At 44.0% G+C, this 16760-nt stretch overlaps 3 protein-coding genes across 6 annotated transcripts; 1 reads left to right on the forward strand and 2 right to left on the reverse strand.

Moving 5' to 3' along the window:
* Positions 1–1585: 1585 nt before the first annotated feature.
* LOC121594904 (prostaglandin reductase 1-like) lies at positions 1586–2894 on the forward strand. Its single transcript, XM_041918723.1, has 2 exons — positions 1586–1806; positions 1887–2894. Exons 1-2 carry the CDS (start codon positions 1701–1703, stop codon positions 2780–2782), a joined length of 1002 nt encoding a protein of 333 aa, XP_041774657.1. The 5' UTR covers positions 1586–1700; the 3' UTR covers positions 2783–2894.
* Positions 2874–3845, reverse strand: LOC121594908 (5-hydroxyisourate hydrolase). Its single transcript, XM_041918738.1, has 2 exons — positions 3129–3845; positions 2874–3042 (listed from the first exon to the last, which is right to left on the reverse strand). The coding sequence occupies exons 1-2, from the start codon at positions 3570–3572 to the stop codon at positions 2953–2955; spliced, it is 534 nt and encodes a 177-aa protein (XP_041774672.1). The 5' UTR covers positions 3573–3845; the 3' UTR covers positions 2874–2952.
* Positions 3846–5835: 1990 nt separating this feature from the next.
* LOC121598080 (uncharacterized protein K02A2.6-like) lies at positions 5836–16760 on the reverse strand. 4 transcript variants are annotated; one of them, XM_041924645.1, is made up of 5 exons: positions 16399–16760; positions 14281–14332; positions 7785–8597; positions 7528–7676; positions 5836–6805 (listed from the first exon to the last, which is right to left on the reverse strand). In XM_041924645.1, the coding sequence occupies exons 1-4, from the start codon at positions 16408–16410 to the stop codon at positions 7651–7653; spliced, it is 903 nt and encodes a 300-aa protein (XP_041780579.1). In that variant the 5' UTR covers positions 16411–16760; the 3' UTR covers positions 5836–6805; positions 7528–7650. The 4 variants fall into 4 exon arrangements, with proteins under 4 accessions (XP_041780579.1, XP_041780571.1, XP_041780588.1 ...); XM_041924628.1 differs by lacking the exons at positions 5836–6805; positions 7528–7676 and adding exons at positions 9180–9348; positions 9488–10449 and having other exon boundaries at positions 8514–8597; XM_041924637.1 differs by having other exon boundaries at positions 5836–7676.

Genomic DNA, 16760 nt, shown 5'->3' on the forward strand with positions numbered 1-16760 from the left:
GTCGATTGAAGCTAGACGTTGTGGAAAAAAAAAACTTTTTTTTAATCCCAGAACCTGACCTGACATACCTTATTTACCATAAAAGAACTCGAATGTTTTTTTGTTGCAAAATTTATGTTATCAATCTACTAGTGAAATCATTTTCTTATTTGACGCCTCGATTTATAGGGTTTAGGGCTGCCGAAGTCCATACAGGGTTTTCCAGGGGTTCGCATAGTTGTGGGACACTTTATTGACTCTTTCTAATAGGAAGTGAACTCCATATGATGGAAAGTCCACTAATGCACTCTTTTTGGACAGGTTGGTTGGAAATATTGGATTTGTCCAACAATGGTGCTATAGAGTCCGATTCCCATTACAATAAGTTCATTTCCCGTAAGAAAGAGTCAATAAAGTGACCCTCAGCTACGAGAACTCCTGGAAAGCCCTGTAATGAGCTTAGTGGCCAGTTGACGACAGCACCACCCCAAGCGCCACAAAATAAGTTTGAAGGTCCACTGAATTGCTCAATATAAGCCGTTTTTTAATAATCGTTTATTGCTCTCCTTTACCTAATAGCCTTCTAACATTCTAAGCATATTTCAATAATAGCGCTGTTCTCTGTTGTCGCTTAATTCTGTACTGATAAGCTTCCCATTGGAGTTTCTAACAATCGGATACCCTTTTTAGCTCCAGGGATGCACAACTTCAATACAACTTCAATACAAGCCTGTTATATGAAACCATATAACACGACAAAGGGAAGGTAAGCTCCACTGGCAGGTAAATATATTCTCCCACCAAGAGAAGGCGCTTTTCAGCTTTGTTTTTGTTATTTTATAAACCCGTCTAAACGGAGTCTTTTAGAATTCCTTTAAGGCTGGGAGCTTGAGTCGCTTAGAACCCCATTCAGGAATCATTCAGTTGCTTTAGTTAGCGCTTGAGAAAGCTCAAAAGAATCTTAAATAACATAAATGAGTAATTGCTCTTAAATACTGTCTTTCTGGTCTGCCTAATAATTTTCAAGATGCAATTATGTTCTTCTTGCAAAATAAAACAATTTACCATATTTTCTTCACCTGAAATGAACGAATGAATCGCGATTCCCGTTCAGTTCATCTGAATGAAAGAACTAGTACGTTCACGATCATTGAAATGAACCGAATTGCCCAAGCCTATTAGGCACCCAATCTCCTACAGATCTCGCTTAACCTGATCCGGCCATCTCGAGCTCGCTGTGCTCTCCTGCGCTTTCTGCCGAGCTGGGACTCACTTTCAAACACCTAGTTGTCTAAAATATTAAAAATCGTTATTATTACTTTTTCATATTTTGTTTTATAAATTATATACTAAACTAACATACAGCACAAAAAGTGAGTTAAAATAAAACAATACTGATTTTTGAACCATGTACAATCGAACGCAAAAGCTGCACGGAACACCCTCTGCGAGCTTGCATCTGAGCGCAAAGCGTGCGAGCGAAAGAGTGCGCAAGAAACATGCACAAAAAGTGCGCGAGAGCGAGAGAAGCGCCCCTAGATAAGTGTTATCGTACACCACCACCACCACGATCTCCATCCAAAAAAGGGATTCGGGATTGAAATAAAATTGTGTGTCATCGTTCGCCGGTGCGCTAGTAGTCGTCGTGATTTGTTGCCGGTTGCGTGTGTGCGAGTGCGTGTCCCGTGTCTAGTAAGCAAAAAAAAAAAAAGCAGCACAAAATGGTGGTGGCCAAAAAGTGGATCTACGCGAAGCCGTTCGAGGGCCTGCCGAAGGACGAAAACTTCCGGCTGGAGGAGGAAACGCTGCCGGAACCGGGCGAGAATGGTAGGGTGAAATGGGGCGTGTGCGCAAAACCATTCAACTAATGACCTTTCTGTTGTGTATTTTTTTTTTTGTTATTGTAGAGTTTGTTGCAGAGGCCGTGTTCCTGAGCGTCGATCCGTACATGCGCCCGTACATGGCCAGCTATCCGGCCGGCACGGTCATGATCGGGGGCCAGGTGGCGAAGGTGACGGCCAGCCGGCACCCCCAGTTCCCGGTCGGTGCGACCGTGTTCGGCAACTTTGGCTGGCGGACGCACACGCTGGTGAACCCGGAGCAGGGCGCCGCCGACAGCCGGCCGTACGTGCTGCCCCCGTTCGGGGCGCACCCGGCGTCGCTCGGGCTCGGCGTGCTCGGCATGCCGGGCAACACGGCCTACTTCGGCTTCCTCGAGCTGTGCCAGCCGAAGCAGGGCGAGACGGTGGTGGTGAGCGGGGCGGCCGGTGCGGTCGGCAGCCTGGTCGGCCAGATCGCGAAGATCAAGGGCTGCCGGGTGGTGGGCATCGCCGGCTCGGACGACAAGTGCGGCTGGCTGCGGGAGCTCGGCTTCGACGCCACCATCAACTACCGGCAGGTGGAGCGGGACGCGTTCGCGGACGCGCTGCGGGCGGCGGCCCCCGGCGGCGTGGACTGCTACTTCGACAACGTGGGCGGCTACATCTCCGAGGCGGTGCTCGGCCAGATGAACCTGTACGGGCGCGTCTCGGTGTGCGGCACGATCTCGAACTACAACGCGGAGCGGGCGCAGGTCGCCGACCCGCAGCGCCTGTTCGTGTTCAAGCAGCTGCGCCAGGAGGGCTTCATCGTGACGCGCTGGGCGAAGCGGTGGATGGAGGGCATCCGGCAGAACCTGCAGTGGATCGAGGAGGGCCGGCTGCGCTACCAGGAAACGGTCACCGACGGGTTCGAGCAGATGCCGGCCGCCTTCGTCAGCATGCTGACCGGGGGGAACACGGGCAAGGCGGTCGTCAAGGTGTAAAAACGTACACGCCAACACGCACACACAACCATCAATCAACACACACACACACACATGCAATCGCGCAAAAGAGAATAAAAAGTGAGTACCGTTTTCGTTGGTGCAAATCAGATCAGTGGTGCAAGCGATTTATTGGCTGGGAGGGAAGAGCACCCTTACAAACACGCTAACTATGAGCCACGGTACGTGGAGTAACCGAACGGGTTGAGCAGCAGCGGGATGTGGTAGTGCTGGGTCGGATCGGCCACGGTAAACACAATCTGGGGAAAGAGAGAAGGAAGGACAAGGCGTTACTCACACACGAGCGAGCGAGCCCAGCCAGCAAACCGAGCCCGGACCCACTTACCTCGATGAACGGGTACAGACTTTCGACGCTGCGGCTCCGGAAGTACGGGCCCACGTCAAAGTGCAGCTTGTACACGCCCGCCGCCAGCCCCGGCTGGCCGTCGGCGAAGAAGCTGCGGAACCGGCCGTCCCCGTCGGTGATGCCGGTGGACACCTTCGTCCAGGATTGGCTCGCGGCGCGCACGTACAGCGTGACCGGCACCTCCGGGGCCGGTTTGCCCCGCGTCGTGTCGAGAATGTGCGTCGAGAGGTTCTGCATCGTGTCGGTCGCGTCACCCTGCTCGGTCGGCGGCACGGATGTGGATGATGATGCAGATGATGCTGATGCTGCTGCTGCTACGGCTGCCGCTGCGGCGGTGGTGGCGATAAGCAGAACCGTCAGCGCAACTGACAGTGCCGTCCGCGCGAGATGTTGACGGCTTTGGTGGCGTCGTGCGCAACGCATCGTATCGGCCGCTTGGTTGATCGAAAGAGAGAAGCCGGGTGGGAAGGGTAGGAGAGCTTTGATTGCGTGCACTGTGTCTACAGGCTACCCTGTACCCTGTTTGATTGATAGCTGAACGGACGGACTCTTGCTGTTGTCCTCTGTGTGGAGCTCAAACGGAGCTTGCAAACGCACTTGTTGTATTTATATAGGCTATGGAATGATGGCACTGGTCAAGGGCGCACGATAGGTCTTTCACACGCACACGCACACATCGCTGTGGTTTGAGATTTTTTGGAAGCTTTTCCTACCATGAATGGAACGGTTTGGCGTTGGAATGGGAACACGGGGCAACGTGGACAGCCTACCTTTTATACCGCGGCAAGCTAATAAAAATCACATCACATATTCATTAGAGAGCGAAAATCACATCAATACACTGTATGTGACCTTCATAACACCCGTTTTTATACAACAGTTAAGAAAAATGCGAGTTGAAATTTAGCATACTAAAAGCTGTTATTTTCAACAGTCGCGAGTCTCAAAAGTCGGTATAAACAGAACAACCAACCAAACAACCATTCTCAACAGTTCAGGGCCAATCAGTATAGAATCTAGTATTTTATTATTATTTTTTCATCTTCTTTTTGACGTAACGACCTGCGTTGCCTATACAAACTTTTGGGACCTCCGGATGGTCAGTCCTTGCGAGGCTTGAACCGTCGACGGGCATGTTGTTAAGTCGTGCAAATTGACGGCTGTACCACGAAACACCCTCCTTAATTTTTAATTATTTTTCCTACAAAACCAATCATTAGCTACATGTTACCTCTTTTTGTTAATGTTCGAGAAAAATATTTTATTTGACCAACATTGGGCATTGATTAAATCAATGTTTGCTTAGGAGATTAGGAGTTGAAGAAAAAATATTGTTACAGCCGCTTTATTGCCTCGATATGAAACTGTTAGGGACTTTAGGCATTATATTAGACAAGAAACTTTATTTAGACAAACAATTAGACGACTTTATTGCTAGGGCTAATAGGACTTCGGACATCGGATTACAAGTAGCAAAATGTTTCATGACCCTCGCTGTGTAAAATCACTTTACTGTTGCCTTGCTCGTCCGTTGATTGAGTATGCTTCAGTTGCTTGGTTTCCGGAGCAAGTTACTAGAATTGAGAGGCTTGAGAGGATACAGCGAAAATTTACCCGGGTAGCTATGAAGCGGCTTCCGTGGAGACATAGCGACGTGCTACCGGCTTATCATACGAGGTGTCAGTTGTTAGGGCTTGAAACTCTTGGAAAGAGAAGAATGGTTGCCCAAGGAATGTTTATGTTTAAACTATTAACTGGTAGAATCGACGCACCTCTATTGCTAAGTAATGTAAATTTTGTCTGTCCCTACTAGACCTTTAAGAACTCGACAATTTTTAATAACTGATTTGCGTTATCGTCTTTTCTGTGCTAGGGATCCGTTGTTATTGATGTCCAAGAATTTTAATTTATTTTCAAATTTTATAGACCTGTCCTTTATTGTACCGAAATGTTCTAGTGTCATACGAGACTGCATTACGTCAAATTTTAGGAACCTATAGTTTATAAGACATTAGTTTGTAATTGTATATGTAGACCATGGAGGCTCGATACCGTAATAATAAATAAAGAAATACAGATCGTTGTACACGCGTGCTAAGGAAAAGTGCAAAAAGATGGTAATGGCATTATCATCGAACAGTACTGCTCCACTGGAAAAACCTTTGTTCGACATGGAATGTCGTATGTGGATAAGAGATGTCGCGGCTTAAAGTAGAAATAATGATAGTAGCAAAGCAAAATTTGAATGTTGAGTGCGAAAGGTTCCACGAGAATGTTTGAATGAATCGTCTCTTTACAGCTTGTAGTTTAGTTAGAATCTATTTACCTAAGCAGTTACTTGATGCAAAACAAAAAAACAAATCTTATACCTTGAATTAAAATTGTATTCATGCGGTAACTCTGTTACATTTTCAAAGAGTTGAAAATGTTGTCTAAAATTTAGGCAAAATAGATTTTTTTTAAGCATACCGCTGGCCGCTTTAGTCGATTGTAATATGAAATAATACTATTAGAAATGTTTAAGATTTTTTTGCCCCATATACTGTTGCTAACCTAAAGATGGAGAAGAAACAACATTTCATGGTGCTTGCGTAAGCGCTTTGTCAACTACCTCTGCGTTATTGGTGTGGTCCTTATTTCTAATACTATTTTTTTGTATTTATAAAAACAAAGTCAAGGTGTTTTTTTATTTATTTTTTATTTATTTTGATTAATAGACACACATTGAAAGCATAAAAAATTTAAATATTGTAATGATTAGTAATAAGATGTACTGGCTAACATGCTTGCCATGCCCATATTGCTCCACATTTCCGTACAGCGATCCCAACCGTTCGCGCGTTATCTTGTTTTGTTTTGGTCGTCCGTGAAGACCCGAACAGCTCGGCACGGTGGCATCATCGCTCTCGCAAGCGCTCTATATCTCACACACGCGCACATACACACTCTCTCTCGGAGGCTATCTACCGTTCTGTTTGACTGCCGTTGTTGGTTTTCGGTTTCGATCTAATCATATTTTAGTGTCGGACAGAATTGGGCAGTAATGCACGTGTGTGCCGTCACTATCGCTACGTACATTCTGGAAGGATCTATCTTATCGGCACTGTTGTTGACACTCGGATCGAAGTGTGTCGCCCAATGTTGTGAAATGGGCTGGGATGGGCTTCTCCCTGCCAGTCAATCTACTCCTACACTCCTAAACTCTCACCTCACGTGTTTTGAGAGGCTTGGTGGAGCTGGCCTTCCTGGTCAAGCAGCTTGCCAATTCGAACCGATCTCACCGGTGGCAATCTGCGAAAACCTGAAGTCTTAGATTGTACTCTCTTCCATCGATTTCTGTGGCATGTTGAAGATCGTGATATCAACAGACCCTACAAGAATATCTCCATCCAGGGTGCATGGGCTGCCTACCTGACAGTACCGAAATGTTGTTAAGATTAGCATAAAGCTCTAAGCTATGTGTCTACTAAAAAAAGTTGTTGCCTTAAACTCTGAAGGGAAAAACAATTCTGAATTCTGATTAATATATCATTATTATTGGTCTTATTATTTAAAGGGTTTTCATGGCCAATACGTTGTTGTAAAATAGTTGATGTTTACTTTGGCGTCGAACTCCCTCAAATGGGCACAGGTTCCTTTGCGTTGAACCCTTACATCTGCAAAGACGTGAAATTGAAACATAATAAAAACCTGTAACTAGTTTACAATCGCGAATTGGCTATGCAAACCCTGTATTTAAATTTGTGTTGACCATTAGGTCTAAACAAAATGTTCTTACACTATATGGCAAATAAGTCAAATGAAATGAATAAAAAAAATCCTGCAAAGCAATCTATGCTGTCGACTTCTGATCTTCTAACATCTACGCAGATATATCGGGGACAGGATACATGCAAAACTGAGTCTGGAACTGGTGTTCTACATAAAAGATGCGCATACGACCAGTAGTATCTTGCCTTCGGGATTTCCCGATTGTTGAATGTTCAATGGCTTTTTATTCTTTTAGTGTGTTCCAAAGTTCCTAAATTTACCATTCTCCCAATCGTGAATTATTGAAGATTTATCGTTCTTGTGTTGCTAAACTAGATCCAACGCCCAAAGCATACTTTTTCGCATAAACGCGTAAGGGTGATAAAAGATTATAAATTCACCAAATTAAACCCAAAGTAAAAGTTAAAAGCATTATAATAATGAATAGTTCGTACATTCGAACTTCGTGTATGTTCGTATATATATATAATAGAATATTGAATATAATTGTTTCGTGTGTATAATTCATAAAATTTTTGGCCAGCTCACTTGCTCAGCTCACTTGCTCAGTCGCCTAAAAAGATGCCGCCACTTGCGTTTACAACATTAAAATAAATGGTTCTCTTACAAACTGTCTGTGCTTCCAAATTTCAAAACGCCAAAAAAGCGCTCATTTTGGCTGTTAGCTGGCATCTCCTTGCTGCGCGCCATTTGCCACCCGGCCCAACGTCGGTGAAGCATTTTCAGATGATCATTTTTTTATAGACTTCATGATAACTGAAACAATAGAAAAGCGAAGAGAGCAAGAAAAAGGGAAGGAGAAAAACAAGGCAATCGCAGTTTAGTTAAAAAACAGGTCTGGCAGTGTTAAGCACATTGCCTTACCGTATCCGTCGCTTGTCTTGTACGATACAAACTCCCCGTCGGTTGAGGGAAGGAAGGGCACTTCCCTGGCGGCAGGAGGGGGTACCGGATGCACGCTAACCGTTGTCTGCACCACCGTACCACTCTCTTCTGTGGAGGAGTCTGTATCGAGAAACGACGTACGCGGAAAAACTATTGGCCGTTTCGGTTTCGGCCCCAGCTCGGTTGCTTCCCTGATCGATGATGGTGGGCGCGGTTTCGATGGTCCTGCTACTGCTGGTGGGACGGCTGGTGACGTTGCGTACGGTTTTGCCATGCCCGGCTCGGTGCCACCGTCGGCTAGGCCAGGCATTCTGAGCGTGGTGGCGGTGGTGATGGGCAGACGGCCGGATCGGCGTACCGCTGCCACCGGACGGTCACATTCGGCTGGGATTAGGGCGCTGCGCGACGATTGGCAGCTGCGCGTGAACGTGCCGCCTCTGGTGAGCGGGTGGTCCTTCGTTAGGTCGGCGCGGACCCGGGTAACCCGGCCCTCGACGCGCACCTTGTACTGCAACCGCTTGCACCTGTCCAGCACGCACTGGAAGCCGAGGATTATGATTGTCAGCAGTTCCAAGCCGTAGATGAGGAAGCGGGCGATTGACATTGTGTCGCAGTACACGAACATATACAGCACCCGGCCAAAGGATAGCATCATTATCCCGAATCCTGCCAGCAGAACGTGCACGAGCGCACACAGCTTGCTGTAGCTGGGTGTGAAGCGCGAGAGATTGATTAAGGCTAAGATGAAGATGCTTGCTACGCCGAGTAGCATCATAGATATGGCCACTAAATCTGTGAAAGCAGGAAAGAAAAGGAGTAGGATGTAATGCTTGCTAGTTGTGCAGCACGACAGTGCCAGGGTCAGGTTCCGGCAGAAGGGCGCTCAGTAGTTGCATTTGTTTGATCTAACTTTAGCGGTTGAAAATGTACATCTTGTGGTAAAACTATTTTTTTCATAATATTTTGCCAACCACGTGATCAATAAGTGACTTGACAATAAACCAGCGTGTACAACAAATTGTGCAATCACTGTTTCCAAATAGGTCAACGACGCTGCGTAATTGCTGCGTGTGAAGTGCGAAGGCTGTCTTAAGCGTGATGACGCTCTAAAAACAACTGTTGTGTTTGTGCTGTCAAATGCTGCTGCGGCGTTAATCGTTGCTACGCTTGCGAAATCAAGTATACACAGTTAAAAAAAAGGCGTTTATCAGATCGAGAATCAACCAATCGATGCAGAATTTAATTTCCTCGCCCACGCTACCTTAATTCCTACTCGGGAAAAGGGTCTGCTGACTAGTGAGTGATAAAATATTGGGTCTAGAAGTCTAGAAGTCTAAGCCTATAATTTATAGGAAAATAATCATTTCTACTTACTTCAACTACGATGCTAGTGTAATGATTCGAATTAAAAACAACAACAACATTAAAACAAAACTACTTTCAGGGCAAAACAGCTTTTCGCCTAAAAGGCTGGCCGGGAATTAAACATTAGTGTGGAAAAAAAACCAAAAACATAAACCAATCGTGGCGACGTGATGGGCGACTAACAGAAGGAAACGAGAAAGAAAACGAAGAAACAGAGAAAACAAACATAAGTACATTAATACATGGTGCTCGCAGACGGGATGTGCTACACGGAACAGGTGCGTAACGTGCAGCTTTCCCTAAACATACACGCATACCTGTAGGCCGATGAGCTAGTGGCCGTTCGTTCGGTGCTGTCGTGGTTTGCTTGTGCTTGCCGGCTGTGGTAAGAATTGGTGCCCCAGCGGCCCAAAAGATATCAGTATGCGCAAAATCGCGTGCATGGCACTGTAGAAGTGGGACGGGATCTGTTTCGGCTTCGGCGGGTAGGCCAACATCACTGCGGCAGGTGATCGGCTGCCCGGCAGGAAGGTGCACGGTGTGGTGCGATAAATCTCTAAATACTCCTGCATGGCCGCCGAGAGCGTTAGCCCGGCGGTGTGGATAAAAGGGCTGGCACACTTCAGGCCGGTAATAAAATGTTCCGCCGGGCAGTTCGGAATCGGAATGCTCGGCTCTTGTCGGATCGCTTCCTCCCGGCAGAAGGACTGGAAGTAAGTGGTGTTGAACGGGTCCTCGGGATCGGTGAGGAGCAGCTTCGGCAATCCAAACCGGGAGAACATCGACCGTAGCGCGCACACGATCGCGGAGGGCCGTTTGTTCATTACGATCTTCACCTCCGGCCAGGTGGAGGACGTATCGACTGCCACCAGCAGGAACCGAGATTTCAGCGGAAAGATGCGCACGATAAACTGCATCCAAGGCAGGCTACAGTAGTTCCTGGGGATGCACGGTACAATCTTGTCACAGACGGCGCATGATCGAATAAACTCCACGATGTCGTAATCCATCGTCGGCCAGTACAGGAACTGGTCTGCCTGCTGCTGCATCACCGTGTACCCGGTGTGGCCCCGGTGCAAGTATTCCAGACATTGGGTCCGAAGGTGGCGTGGCACTATCACCCGATTATCAAGCAGGATGCAACGGCTCGTCAGTTTAATCGATTTGTGCTGGCGTTGGTAGCAGGCCATCTCCGATGAGAAAAAGTCGATCGTCTTCCAGCTGGATCTAAACGAATGGTACAGCAGTCGCAGCTGGTAATCAAACAGAAAGTTCGCATCTACAACGAGCGGAGGGAATCGGAATGGCCAAGACGTTAGGTACATATCTGTCAAACACCGAGTGTGCGAAATCTTTCGCCGCTACAACAGTGCAGGTGTTGGATCCTTGGATAGATATAATGGATAGATGGAGCTCTCTCTTTCCATCCAACCACTAGGCCATCTATCCTTTACAGCAAGTGTCGCTACGAAATACAGTACTACTATTGAAATCTTTTTTTTTTAACAGCTTGTGTCTAGACTAAGCTGTAAACGCGGCTGAAACCCATTATTGCACTTTTCATTTAGCTTGCCATAAACATGAAATCTTAATTTTCTATCATCCTATGAAAATCGTGGACGCAGCCTAATTATAGTTTATAGAAAACTAAGCCAATTGTTCTATCTTGCACTGATATTCAATGTGGCGCTAACAAATATGCATTATACAACGTTACAAATCTTGCTGATTGTTGCAGTCAGCTCGCTGTGCACTTTTTTTTAGGTTAAAATTCATATTTTGCAGATGATTTCTTTTAAGCCCGGGGCGTAATTACTAGTGCTAATTCCATTTATACATTCAGTATTCAGTTTCAGTTAAGTTTTCTGCACGTGACCGAAATATGCTGCTATAAAATTCTGTGTCGCTAAATACAAAACTCCAAAGATTCATGAATCACTAAAGATTCATGAACCTCTATAGATTCATGAAACCCTAAAGATTCACGAATCTCTGGAGATTCATAAATCACATAGATTCATGTACCATGTATTAATTCATTCAAAGATTCATTCAGATTTATGAATCTGAATTAGAATTACTCACTAGTGCAGACTGTGTTGGGTTAATCTGATTCAGATTCATAAGTCCGAATGAATATTCCAAATGATTCAAAGAATCTGAATCTCGTTTGCAAAGATTTATGAATCTCGTAAGATTATGAGTCTCGAAAAATTCATGAATCTCTAAAGATTCATGAATTTCTAAAGTTTCATATATCTCGATAGATTCATCAATCTCTACCCAAGTGCCACAAATCCACTAAACGACTCAAGCTCTCAACCTAAACGGAATATAAAAGAGACTTCCGGGGCGAGTACCGGCTTCGAACGACGAAATCCGTTCGACGCTCATGAGAGAATGAGAATCATGAAATACAACTGTCAATCATTTAAAGACGTTTATATCTACGATTCAAGGATGGTAAAGTTTTGAATTTTGATCTGTTTTGCCGTTGGTATTGGATTTCATTCGTTACATCATTATTGGATGATTTGTTATCAATTATAAGGCAGCTTTACTCACTTTCTTGAAATTTTAATTGAACTTAGTTCAAATCTAGGAGGGACGACAGGATTGGATTTACTTTATAAAAATGTATAAAAATACTGATTGATTTTATTTTAAAGAGTTATTAACGTTATTTACATGGTGAAAATGTTTTGCAATATTTTTCTATAAAGTTTTCAGCAGTGTAACAAATTAATGCGAAAAACATTAATCTTTATATATATTATTATGTTATTGCATAATACTTTATGTACTTTATATTTGTAGGTATATAATATAATATAATATTATATATATAGATCACAAAACATTTTCAAAATGTTACATACCTCTAAGTTCAATTTACTTCAATCATTTAAAGCAAAATTTAAAGCAAACCGTTACATTGAAAACAACATTCGTTTCAAATCCGGAGCGCAAAACCTCGCGGATTTCTCCCCATACAAACGGGAACGTTCGTCCCCGGCAGGTAGAACTCATTCTTTCACGCGCTTCTTACGGTCTCTCAATGGTACGTTATTTTAAAACTGAGCGCCAAGTGACAACCGCGGCGAACGGATCTCGTCGTTCGAAGCCCATAGTCGCCCCGTTCGTTTAGCAGACGGCAAACGACTCATGCATTCTAAACATAGCAAAAAAAAAAACACCTTCTGTTGGTGGGATAGCGGAGCTTCCCTCGCTTGGAGAGCTTTCTCTTTCCGTCTTTACTGTTGTATGGTTTCGCGTTGAAGTTATGCATCGCTAAAACTAGAACGGCGATACGATTGTTTAAATACTTAAACTTCAATAAGAGCTATTAGTACTGAAGCAAGTGAGATTTGAGTAATGGTCGCTGGTGTTGATACACACGTATCTGACCACACGACCATTCACATGGATTTTTGCTCGGAAAGTTAGAAGGCTATGTAGGTAATGATTAGACATAGATTGTCAAAACACATTGCAAGAAAAGGAATGCAATGAGTTCTAATACACACGCCATTCATTGAGCAAACCAATGAAGCTATGGAGCTTTCGTTTTTTTGTCTATGGATATTTGATTTTCCAGTCGTTTAAGCTTCATTTATGGCGAAGGGGCAGGGTTTCACGGGAGTGACAAAATGCTGACATGTGAGCTTTTGTCATTATTTCGTAACCTGGAGCAGCCAGGAAATAAAGTGGACAAAAGATAATAAAAAGTGACCAAATTTGACGTTCGTGTAAAAGCGTTAACAAACAGTTACCTGGCGCAGTTGTGAACCGATGATAAGTTAATATTGCTAAAATGAATGTTTCTGATCGATTTATGCTTCTGATTAGTACGTTCTAGTAAAAATATCGATCGATATTCGAGGTCTGAACTTTTGTTCTTGTTGTTTTGTCAATGTGTATATTTTTTGCAGTCGACAAAAGCTCTTTTTTACAGTTGACAGGCAGTTTTGAGAAAATTTACAGATTTTTCGACACTTTGCCAATATGAGACTAACAAAAGAATCATGAAACCCAAAATCTGCACTAATTTGGGTGCAAAGTACGGCTCAGGAACGGCATGCGGCTTTTAGCTTCGAGATAGCGGTTCGTAAACATTGATATATTTCAAATCACTGTAGCTGGACTAGGTGATTGGAACAATTTTCCGATCGCTAAAAACATCGCATTTACGAAGCACCCCGTGGGAAAAATTGTATGCAATTTGTAATTGTATGCAATTTGTAATTGTATGCCTCTTTGCCTATATTGTAGGGACGTGAAAAGTTTCGCATTTCATCGAAACTCATCGCACCGCACAGGATGGCACTCGACTACATACATTTAGGCGTAACATGTTTCCGGCATGTAGATTTTGGCAACCTGTTCTTCGCTTCGCGGCGTGAAGTTGTCGCGGCATGTCGGGTTGCACAGTGCCATCTGTTATACTTGAGTTGAGCAGTTTTACGATTCAAGCCAGCGATTTTTTGTATGCAATTTGACACTTGGCGGCTGAAGTAGCTTCAACAATCAAAACTAAACCAAACTATCCAAAAACTATGTAAATGAAAATAAACGCCTTTTCGTCGCAGGGTCGATTTTTTTTTGCAGAATCAAACATTTTTTTTCCAAAAAGTTAAAAAATATTTAATTTGATACGTTTGAATGTGTTTGAAAACATAACGATTTTAAAATGCTTTTTTTGCTAGGCCTTGCGAGAAGTAAAAATACCACAACATAATAGCAGAAGGTCACATACTTGCACACACGCAACCTTAATGGTTTTCAACACGGTTTATTCTTCACTAACTCACACGTTTGGGTTCATAAACGGGAAAATTATGAACACATATTATTTTTAAGAATCCGACGGATCAAGCTCGTTACGAATCGTGTAAAGAGTCTGAGCTAAAATGTCAAAAATACAGCTTGAGCGGCAACAAGCAAATGACCAGTGCCCTAGTAAGTACGGCTACGATTCAAGCGATTCAAACAATGCAAACCAGCGAGGTATTATGGGTCGGAGAAGGCTCACGACCGTCTAGGGCGAAATCGAAAACGGTTGGTTTTAAATAAAAAAAAAAAAGGAAATTTCACACATTGCGACACTTACCTTCGAGTCTCTCCGTGCCAAAGATCATGGACAACAGTCCGATAGGATCGTGCTGGAACGAGAACGAAGAGGGGGGAGGGAAAAACACAACAATTAAACCATTCCATTAAACCAGCACCAGATAGCACAGCTTGTAAATACTGAGGTAGAGCAAGCGCCACTTGGGCAGAGAGATTTTCATCATTTGTGGTGAGGCCGAGCGAGATACGCCCGACGCGAACCCATAGCTAGCACAATTTCTACTTCTCACTTCTGATCGGATTTACGGCGCCTGCTGTGACTCACTGTGGTACTCGCGGTGAGCTCATCACACCAAGCCCACTAGCCGTGCGGACAATATGAAAGCAACTTCGTGAGAAGCGTCAAAATGAGAGAGCATCGAGGCAGACGTTAGGGGAATAAGTTCGGGTTGAAGTAATCGTTTTGTATCAGCCACAAAAGTGCAAGGCATATGTGTAGGAAAATAAATAAATTAATTAATTAAAAAATAAATAAATAATTGGGAGAAACTAAAAGTCAACCTTCGAATTTTCAACAGCGTACTAGCGAACGGGAGTGAATGCGAACCGAATGATGTGCACAGTCTTACGATGATCAATAACTACAGCAATCGGGGTCGTGTTTTCTTCTATAAATCAAACGAGAACACTGCCTAGATTGGTGAAATCATTAATATCCAGAGGATGATTTTGGGCTGTGGATGTGACCGGTCTGGCAGGTAGCATTGCGGAGTTGATTGCGAAAACCCTGGCTGCTTCATCGTTGCGATTAAAGGGTCGCATGAGACGTGGTCGCTTTCCTGTGCAACTAACAAAGTATGTGAGGTTTGTTGAGGTGAATGAAGCAATACTTTTTAACTGTTCCATTTGTCGGAAAAAGAACGAAAACATAAGTATTTATTCTTTCGCAATCTCTTGCCTGTCTAAAATAAACCTGATGATGATGTTGGTTAAATTTTGGATGATTTTCTTCCTGATAATGAAAAAGCACTACTCCACCAGATGCCTGTAGGCTCGATTTGTGTGATTTCATGAACAAATCGAATAGTGATTCCAGTTCCATTCCAAAAATCACAAACGAAAACCACAAATTGCTCCCACTTATGCTTATCGCACAGTATGCAATTTAAAACAAAACAAAAAAAGGAAAAGGCGGAGTGAAACTGGACGCAACGCTGCAAGCGGTCCTTGGGATAGCGCGAACAGAGCCGTAAAATGGAAGATCGTAAAACCGGCCCAGTCCCTGCGTGCGCGTGCCTTTATTAATTCGAGCCAAATTAATCATGCCTTCCGGTTTGCCCGCGCGGTTACGCACTTTTCCAGCATTTGGGGTAGTGTTGTAAGCAATTAACAGCGTGATCGTTAGCTCGGCGGGAAATTCTCGAAATTCGTTTCGCATTTTTTCCACTCAACACTGAACGCGAACGCTGACGTAGGCCTGCTCAATGACAGCAACAGTTTTGTTCGTTCTTCCACAAACGAAATATGTGACAACAACGAAGAAAACAGTTGGCGGCATTGATGTATCGCGTTGATCATTTTCTACTGTGCACTAAAAAAAAATACACTTTATGCAAGAACACAAAGCTGTGGGTTGAGTTATTAACTAAAATCCTTCTGGATACGGCAAATTCGTCAAATAAATATCTGTCCTACTACAAATTGCACCACTCTTGCATACATTTACCACTACACAGCCTGTTGCTTTAATTTTAATCACTTCTAATGCACAGAAAAAAAAAACACACACACACATATTTCGCATTCACATAAAACTGCAAACCAAAGAAGGACATCCCGAGTGGTGTTTCTAGAATCGCCCTAAAAATGTTTGCCTGCTCGGTTTAAGTAATAAAAACCCCCTTGAAATTCTAATAGAGCGAAAAAAAAACTCCCTACGAAATTCCAATAGAGCAAAGAAAAACACAAAATTCTAATAGAGCAAAACCGATTACACTCGTAAGATCGTAAAAATCGGCGCCGAGCCCCACTAATCTTGCCTTCGAAATGGGGGCTGAAACCGAAACACCGCGCGCAACCGAATTCTAACGACAGATTCACTCATTATCCGGTAAATGTATATTAAAAAAAAGAACATCCAAACACACACAGTACTTACCTGCTCATTCATGATTATGATTGCAGATTATGTTGATCGTTGGCTCGTAGTGGGCCGCAACAGAAACAAAATTTTGCCGTTCGGAAGTTGTAGTAGACACCAAAAAACACACTTATACACGCAAAAAAAAAAAATTGACCCCAAATTAATTGGAAACGGGTAGCAAGACACAGCGAAACTAGCTTGGAAATGGGATTTTCCACCGCGAAACGAAAGAAAAACACTCGCTCGAGGCGAATGGATGGGGCTGACCGAATGGAAAAGGCAGGCACCAAACGCAGCGAGAGACTAACTACTGTGCGGACTCCACTCCAACACTGAGAACGGGACGAGATCGCTGAACAAATGATGCACACTGGACG

Source organism: Anopheles merus, chromosome X, assembly GCF_017562075.2.
Source record: "Anopheles merus strain MAF chromosome X, AmerM5.1, whole genome shotgun sequence".
Taxonomy (NCBI): domain Eukaryota; kingdom Metazoa; phylum Arthropoda; class Insecta; order Diptera; family Culicidae; genus Anopheles; species Anopheles merus.

Bases quoted from the DNA above. Each gene is read 5' to 3' on its own strand.
- LOC121594908 (XM_041918738.1), bottom strand. From the start codon at position 3,572: ATGCGTTGCGCACGACGCCACCAAAGCCGTCAACATCTCGCGCGGACG. The intron at 3,043-3,128 runs GTAAGTGGGTCC...CTCTTTCCCCAG, and splicing joins GTCTGTACCCGTTCATCGAG to ATTGTGTTTACCGTGGCCGA.
- LOC121594904 (XM_041918723.1), top strand. From the start codon at position 1,701: ATGGTGGTGGCCAAAAAGTGGATCTACGCGAAGCCGTTCGAGGGCCTG. The intron at 1,807-1,886 runs GTAGGGTGAAAT...TTGTTATTGTAG, and splicing joins GCCGGAACCGGGCGAGAATG to AGTTTGTTGCAGAGGCCGTG.
- LOC121598080 (XM_041924628.1), bottom strand. The intron at 10,450-14,280 runs GTAAGTGTCGCA...CGCTCGTTGTAG, and splicing joins TGGCACGGAGAGACTCGAAG to ATGCGAACTTTCTGTTTGAT.